Source organism: Ochlerotatus camptorhynchus, unplaced genomic scaffold (genome assembly GCF_037179485.1).
Source record: "Ochlerotatus camptorhynchus isolate MF236.1 unplaced genomic scaffold, CSIRO-AGI_Acam_v1.1 ptg000125l, whole genome shotgun sequence".
Taxonomy (NCBI): Eukaryota; Metazoa; Arthropoda; class Insecta; order Diptera; family Culicidae; genus Ochlerotatus; species Ochlerotatus camptorhynchus.
Window position 1 is genome coordinate 1765364 of NW_027040615.1, and position 8877 is coordinate 1774240.

At 42.3% G+C, this 8877-nt stretch overlaps 1 protein-coding gene across 1 annotated transcript; it reads left to right on the forward strand.

The window, feature by feature from the left end:
- Positions 1-7913: 7913 nt before the first annotated feature.
- LOC135700044 (uncharacterized) lies at positions 7914-8648 on the forward strand. The gene has a single exon (XM_065220434.1). It carries the CDS (start codon positions 7914-7916, stop codon positions 8646-8648), a length of 735 nt encoding a protein of 244 aa, XP_065076506.1.
- Positions 8649-8877: the final 229 nt, after the last annotated feature.

The following is an 8877-nucleotide window of genomic DNA, read 5'->3' on the forward strand; positions in this document are numbered from 1 at the left end:
TACACGAACTGCGCTTGGCACGGTGAGCATTTGGATCCAAACGTCGCTACATCCATTATGTACACGCTTGGATAATCGCGTGATGAGTTACGGAACACGAACATCTGTGCCTTCTTATCTGCCGCCCGTATCAGTAACTGAAGATACATCTCACGAATATCTCCGCCGAATCCGATGGCTCGTTCCCGAAAACGGTTGAGAACACCCGGTAGTGGAGTGTGCATGTCTGGACCTGTGAGCAACTGGGAATTCAAAGAAACACCATTTAAAGGGTGATACGGTCAAAATTTGGTCAATATCAACTTGACGTATTTCTTTCAATTTTGCATTTAAAAAACCTGAACACCCCTCATTTTGAAGGTGTGTGTGTGTAAAATGTTGCTCCTATTTTGATTTTGGAATTCACTCTTCAGTTGTCAAAATGCCGTCCAAGCAAGAAGAGCAGCGTATCAAAATTTTGCTCGCGCATCGCGAAAATCCGAGCTACTCGCACGCAAAGTTGGCAAAATTGCTAAAAGTTGCCAAATCAACCGTTACAAATGTAATTAAAGTGTTTGGGGAACGTTTGTCGACAGCCAGGAAGTCTGGATCGGGGGGAAATCGAAAACCGGAAGCCGCTGAGACGACAAAGAGAGTTGCCGGTAGTTTCAAGCGAAACCCTAACCTCTCTCTCCGAGATGCCGCAAATAAGCTGGGTGTATCGTCTACAACCGTGCATCGAGCCAAAAAACGAGCCGGACTATCGACTTACAAGAAGGTAGTGACTCCAAATCGCGATGATAAACAAAATACGACGGCCAAAGCACGATCCCGGAGGCTGTACACGACGATGCTGACGAAGTTTGACTGCGTGGTAATGGACGACGAAACCTACGTCAAAGCCGACTACAAGCAGCTTCCGGGACAGGAGTTTTATACGGCAAAAGGAAGGGGAAAGGTAGCAGATGTTTTCAAGCACATGAAACTGTCAAAGTTCGCAAAGAAATATCTGGTTTGGCAAGCCATCTGTACCTGTGGCTTGAAAAGCAGCATTTTCATAGCTTCCGGGACTGTCAACCAAGAAATTTACGTGAAAGAGTGTTTGAATAAACGTCTGCTGCATTTCCTGAAGAAACACGGTTGTTCCGTACTGTTTTGGCCGGATTTGGCATCTTGCCATTACGGTAAAAAGGCCATGGAGTGGTACGCCGCCAACAACGTGCAGGTGGTTCCCAAGGACAAGAACCCTCCCAACACGCCAGAGCTCCGCCCAATTGAGAAATACTGGGCTATTGTCAAGCGGAACCTAAAGAAGACCAAAAAAACTGCTAAGGGCGAGCAGCAGTTTAAGGCAAACTGGCTTTCTGCGGCGAAGAAGGTGGACAAGGTGGCTGTACAAAATCTGATGGCAGGGGTCAAGCGTAAGGCCCGGCAATTCGGATTTGGAAAAGCGGAAGCCTAACTGAATATTTTTCCTGAATTTTATACTAATTGAACTTGAAAAAGAAATTTAATTTGATTTTTTAAATAAACGATTTCACCGATTTACACGCGTTTTCCCTTGACCAAATTTTGACCGTATCACCCTTTACCGTTGCCGCTGCGTCCCACACCAGCCTTACTTTTGCAGGTTTCATTGGGTTCAGAACTACGTTGATGGGAAGGGACCATGGCTCCTGCGGATCGAATTCAGCCAATTCTTCTTGTGTCGCTAGATGTGCGTAGCCCTTATGCTGGTATTCCTCGATCTGCTTTCGCACGTTTTCATACAACTCCGGCGTCTTCTCCAGCCGTTGCTCCAACTGTTTTAAACTGTCGGTTTTCCACAGCATTCCTGGTTTCGAAGCGGTCACCGATGCGCACTGTAGTACGTTCTAGGATCTCTCGAGCTCGTATTTCTTCCTTCGACTCCTGTGACACAGCAACCACCGATTCCTCCAGCACGTATTGTTCCTTCAGCAGGTGTGCAGATTTTTGTTAGTTATTTCATGGCGATACCCTACGAAATTCTGTCTATGCTTCGGTTGTCCTCCTGTAGGTCCGTAAACTGACCAGCCGAGCTTAGACCTTACAGCGATTGGCTCTCCTTGATCTCCAAGTTTTGCTTGCATCGGTACGACGACGTTAAGGTTGTTCAAATCGATTAGCATTCCGGGTCTTTGACTGGAATACGATGAGATCGGCAGATCACGAAGGAAATGGTAAACAGCTCTCGGAATTTGTGGGAAGTTTTCGGATTTTTTTTTTTTTTGTTAATGCACGGATTTTTGTGAGAAGTTCTCAGATTTTCTAAGGCATTCTTTGAACTTCTATGAAGGTCTCGAAATTCAGGAAAGGTCTCAGAATTTCTGGAAAGTACTCGGATCTTCTAGGAAGTTTTCAGAACTTTTGAGAATTCCTGAAATCTTCTGGAAAATTATCAGATTTTCCGGAAAGTTCTAGGAATTTCTGAGAAGTTCTCAGATCTGCTAGGTAGTTCAAACGTCGTCTGGGAAACTTTCGGAATTTCTGGGACATTCCAAGATCTAGAAGATCTAGATCTAGTAGTACTTGGAATTTATGAGAAGTACACAAAACTTCTGAGAAGTTGTTTGATCTTCTGTGAAGTTCTCTAACGTTCTGGAAAGCTCTCGGAACTGATGGGAAGTTCTCGGAAAGGTTTTGAATCAACTGGAAAGTTTATGGAACTTCTGGAAAGCTCTCGGAATTTGTGGGAAGTTTTCGGATTTTTTTTTTGTAAATGCACGGATTTTTGTGAGAAGTTCTCAGAATTTCTGGGAAGTACTCGGATCTTCTGGGAAGTTTTTAGAACTATTGAGAATTCCTGAGATCTTCTGGAATATTACGGATTTTCTGGAAAGTTCTAGGAATTTCTGGGAACTTCTAAGATCTGCTAGGTAGTTCGAAGATCTTCTGGGAAACTCTAGGAATTTCTGGGACATTCCGAGATCTAGAAGAGTACATAGAACTTTTGGGAAGTTGTTCGATATTCTGTGAAGTTCTCGAAATTTATGGGAAGTTCCCGGAACTTCTGTACAGTTCCCAGAGCTTCTGAGTAGCTAGTGAAATTTCTGGGAGGTTCTCTAATATTTTTAAAATTTAGTTTTAAATTTATGTTAAGTTCTTTGATTTTCTGGAAAGTTACAGGATTTTTAAAGATGTACTCGAAAATTATTAGGTCCCTCGATAATTCTGGGAAACTTTCGGAAATTCTAGAAATTGCTTGAAATTTTCGGGAAATTTTCTGAATTTCTTGGAAGTTTACGGAATTTCTGGTAAGGGCTTGTTCATAAACTACGTAGACAGTTTTTTGAGATTCTTGACCCCCCCCCTCCCCCTGCGTAGACAATTGTCCATACAAATTTTTTAAAATTTGTATGGGCCGAGGATAATTGTCAACCCCCCCCTCCCCTAAACTGTCTACGTAGTTTATGGACAGCCCTCAGATCTTCAGAAAAATTCTCGGATTTTTTTAAAGTTGTCGGAATTACCGGGATGCTCTGTAATTTCTAGAATGTTCTGCGAAGTCCGAGTACGTCTAGAATGGGCCAAGTATTCTTTAACTATTACTAGATTTTTTAGGGTCGTTCCGAGAGCTCCTTGGCTATTGTTAGATTATCAGCGAAGTTTCGAGAAATTCCGTATATTTAAAGAAAGTCATGCTAACTTGAGGTAAGTGACTGAAATTTCAGTTGACATTTCGGAGAACTTCAGGGACGTTCAGGGAACTATTAAAGAGTTCAAATACGGCTAGGATTTTCAAAGATCTTAAAATGAGTTTTCTAGATATCTTCACCAAAATTACGGGATCTTAGGGAAGTTCCGAGAACTTTAAGTCATTTAGAAGGAAACTGTATTTGGCAGTGGCGTCGCCTTAACCTCAATCTACCTGTGCACCAACTCTCAAAACATGAACAATTATCAAAATATTGCTTGCAATGGATAGATATCGAGTTAACTAGAAGATTGAGTGTGTTTTTCAACCGATTCGAGTATGAATATGGCATTAAATCTGTTAAAAGTTGCTGCACAGGTAAAAAGTGAGGTTACGCGACTCCACTGGTATTTGGTAAATTGCTAACCAGTAGTTTCGAAGTTTTATTGAAGTTCTAGAAACTCATCTAAAGCCTCGCCAAAAGCTCCCTGAAATTCTTAGGCATTGAAGTATTCTTTGAAATTCATGCAACTTCCCTAAACTTCTCGGAACTACTCTGAAAATTTCAGAACGAGCCAGGAAAGGAAAGTTCTCGGAACTTCATTTAAGTTATCGGAATTTCCCCGAATTTCTGTCAAATTTTCTGGACATTTCGTATTTGATAGTTTTGCTAGACTTACTAATGGAGCCAAACAACAATTTCCGACCTTTAAACCTCATCCCAGTTCCAAAAATAATATATGGTAGTGTTTAAACAAATATTCATGTTTTTGCAGTGTAGAAATTAGGTTTTTAATGTTTTGAAATTTTCTATAAATCACTCTTGAACCACATTTTTTAAGGTCTTATCAATGTTGAACTATAATTTGTTGTGGAAAAATTAAAAAAAAATGATCCACCCTACTCAAATGGTCATCTGGCATCTGAGAGGGTGCCACCGTGAAATCCGTCCATGGCAGCATGGGACTTGCGGTTTGTGTTAAACTATCGTTTCTCACCCAACCAAGGCTGCAGCGGACACCGAACCATCGAAGAGAATGACGAAGCCTTAATGAAACTAGAATTCCAGCGAGAGATAACAGAACCAGTTTCCAGACCATTCGATTTCTGAACCCGAGAATCAACAACAGGCAACGAGCATACAGCTTTGTCTTCGTCGTTGCAACAAGTTACGACATTGAATATCTGATGAGAACTTCCATAACCACATGTAGAGTGACATTGGACATTCACTATGGAAATAGTTGTCGCTTACAACGAAGTGGAGCGTTCTGTAGATTCTCCTAAGCAGGTCGGATTGTCTGGATCGACAAATTCTGGATAATCGACTGTCGAGATTTGCGGAACTGCACATTTATTGCCAAATTCTATTCCCGCGAACCCTTAAAAGTACGACTCCTTGGACACCCTGAGGAACAGCTGCAGGTCGGCTTCACCCTCTGGTCCGGTGAACAGCACCGTCAGCCGCCAGTAGCCTTCCGGGATCATCTGCGGCATGCTCTTCGGTTTCACCACAATTTTTGTACACGTCACATCGATTATAAAAATACCCATATTGAGGAGGTATTTTATTTTTATTTTTTTCTGATTTTCTGTAACCGGATGCCGCCATCTTGCAATTCAAAATGGTGTCAGAAATGGATTTCCGGTTTCTGCGGGTCACTCCGATTCCAAAAATATCAATATTGTGGGGTATTTGACAAATAACGATAAACCGCGTAAATTCCGAAATCCCCTTTAAACAAACCGGTTAATTTCCGAAATACGCGTCTCCAGTGTAACATAATGTTATGCTTTTTTTCTTTTTAATTCTACTACTATTGTATCACTTTCACTATCACTCCTTTAAATTTATCGAACCTCTTAACGGAATCCCTTTATGAAGAACTTTGAGTGTGTTGGTTTATTTCCTTTAAATTCCGCTTATCTTTTGACAGATACGCGTATTTCGTCTACTACTTGCAGACGTCATCAGTGCCAAGTGGTGTTGAATACTTGGCACTGGTGAAGTCTGCAGTAGACGAAATACGCGTATCTGTCAAAAGATAAGCAATTATAACGAAATTTAAATGAAATAAACCAACACACTCAAAGCTCACTTTCACTATTTACTTTCACTATCACTTAAAAAAAACTATAACAGATACATAGTTGAAGATGCTAATTTCAAATAACAGACTGTAGTGGTAATTTTTATACGATAGATGGAGTAGATGAAAGCATAGAGTTGATAGTTCCGTTAGAGTACGGCAGTGTGAAGATTGCATATAGATATTAGAATAGCGAGCTAGGACAACTTTTAAGGAAAGTACAAATCGGTTTTTTCATCTCTCTTTACCAAACTCCCCCTTTGGAGAGGGATGGTGAGGGGTGTCCCCCCCCCCCCCCCGTATGTGCGTTTTGCGTAGTAGTAGAAAAAGGCGGAACAAGCCGAGATGAATTCGAGTATGGAAACAGAATGGTTTGTGTTTTAGCTGCATTGATACAAATCTTCCAGCTCTTGAAATAGTCGGACAGAACATCCAGGCCTGACTGTAGTTTACTCGCCAGAGCGCGGATCACTTGACCCTTATAGGCATCTGCGAACTGACAGGTTACCACCACTTGGTAGAGGAGGAACGTTTGACGTGAAAATGTTGTATAGGATAGGCCCAAGCAGGCTACCCTGAAGGACCCCTGCATCAACGTTGAACGTATAAGAGGGGACATTTTCAAGTAGACCTGGAATGATCTGCCCGACAATTAGTTTTTGATGATCTTCACGAGGTAGATCGGAATGTTGTATCGATGCAGCTTGTACACTAGGCCATCATGCCAGACATTGTCGAATGCCTTCTCAACGTCCAACAATGCCATAGCAGATGTATTGGAAACGGACTTGTTCCGCTTGAGATGTCAGTAGCCCGTGCGAGTTGGTGGATAAAAGAGTGGCCTGTCCTAAACCAGCAGACGACTGAGTATCAACTTTTCGAATAGCTTCGAGATGGAGGACAAGGGGGGAGATAGCTTTTGACACTGGTAGGATCTTTGCCAGGCTTGTGTATTGGAATCACTTTGGCTAACTTTCAGTATGCCAAGCCCCAAACATTTGCTGAAAATAACGGTAAGATGGTTGAAGAAGTCAATACTCAAGTTTTTCAACTCGAGGTTGACTACACCATCCATACCCACGGCCTTCAAGTTTTTAGTGCTTCTAATAGCTACTATCAAAATGAGTTGAGGCACAAAAGCAGCGCTGTTTTATAACTTTTCAGATTCTAGCAGCTGGGCTTGGGGAGAACGTTTATTTCATGAAAACAGTGCAAAAATATCACATTTTATTTGTACACTTTTCAACAGTTTTTTTTTTATAAATAATTGAAAAAGCGTTTATGGTTGCAGATTATGACAGTTATTTCCTATCGATTGGTGTATTTGGATTTTAATTTCATCCATAAATGACAAAGTTATAAGCGTTCAAAACCTTACATCTTTTTGTGACGGTCGCAATTTTAGATTTTCGATTTACCCCAAGTACCTTCCCGTAAGACGTAGTCTTCGTCAAAAATCACAGCGCTCCAGGATGAGTATCAAGATATGACCACTTTTAAGCAGGCTTGCTTCTACTCACTTGCTATAAAAACATGATTTTCTGAATTTTGAAAGCATTAGATGGGGTCTGAGGGGCCCCAGAGTGGTCATCTAGAAGATCCGGAACATCCGTAAATGTAATAAATTCGTAAAACTGATCGTAGAGCTCCACGGTTTTTTGAGAAATGCTTGTAAATGTGTTATCCAAATAAATTTGGATTCGTGGCTGGAATATAAACTCTGGGAACTACAGAGTGGTCCTGTGGAAAATCCGGAATAACCTTAAAAGCAGGGATGCTTCCACTCACTTGCTATAAAAAAAATGATTTTCTGAATTTTTAAAATCATTAGATGTTATAATGATATTTTGTACTTGTTAGATACAAGAAAAGGTTGAAATGCAAGTATTTGACACATGAAACCTGTTAAATTCGCTTTCAGATAGTCACAATCAGCGATTTTACGACTCGTGAGCGCTCACTTTGAGTGAACGCTCACGAATCATAAAATCACTTATTGTAACACTCTGGTAGCAAAATTGACACCAGGTTGAGTCTAGGTTCTCCTAGCAACGATTGGATAAAAATACAAGGCATTGCTTGCCTGATATCAGGTAATTAGGTTTCCAATCTTGCTATTCATTGCCCTTTTGAGCTGCGCGGTCTGTGGCTTTCAGATCCGACTCAACCCTTCAACACCTTCCTACACGATGTCGAACGAGCGGCGAATTAAATCGCTGAAGACGAGGCAGAAGAGCCTCCTAACCTCGTTCGGGCTTATCAAGTCGTTCGTCGATGGCCACCAGGAGGAAACTGGTGCTCACGAGGTTCCCGTCCGGTTGGAGCACCTTGTGGCCATCTGGAACGATTTCAACGCCATGCAAGCCGAGCTCGAAACGCTGGATGAAGCGGCCATCGAGGCTCACTTAAAGGAACGTATCGAATTCGAGACGTCCTACTTCAGGGTGAAGAGGTTCCTGCTCGTCGTCAATAAAAACGAACCAACGTCGCCACGCACTTCTTCGTCTTCTTCTTTAGCCACGCAAAGCCCTCTGTCGTCGCATGTAAGGTTGCCCGACATAAAACTGCCAGTTTTCGCCGGAAATCTCGACCAGTGGTTGAACTTCCACGACCTCTTCGTTTCGTTGATCCACTCGTCGCAAGAACTGTCGAACATCCAGAAATTTTATTATCTTCGCTCGTCGCTCTCTGGGGATGCTTTGAAGCTCGTGCAAACCATCGCTATTAGTGCCAACAATTACCAGGTCGCCTGGAATCTGCTATTGGACCACTACCAGAACCCCGTACGCCTAAAGCAGTCATACGTCGACTCACTGTTCGAATTTCCTTCCGTCAAAAAAGAGTCCGCTTCGGAGCTTCACTCGCTGGTCGAAAAGTTCGAAGCCAACGTGAAAGTCCTTCATCAGCTCGGGGAGAAAACGTAATACTGGGACATTCTGCTGATCCGCATGTTGAGCATCCGTTTAGATCACGCATCGACACTCAACGCCATATCGTTCCAAAACCTAACGACGTTCATTCAACGCCGAGTTTCGGTTCTTCAAACCATCGGAAAAACCACCGAGACTCCGTCACCGATCAACTTCTACAAGAAACCGGTTCAACGAGTGGTTGCCAGTCACGGGGCAAGTCCAACCAACCAACGAAAGTGTG

Excerpts from the sequence above, each read along its gene's own strand:
- LOC135700044 (XM_065220434.1), top strand. The coding sequence starts at position 7,914 with ATGTCGAACGAGCGGCGAATTAAATCGCTGAAGACGAGGCAGAAGAGC.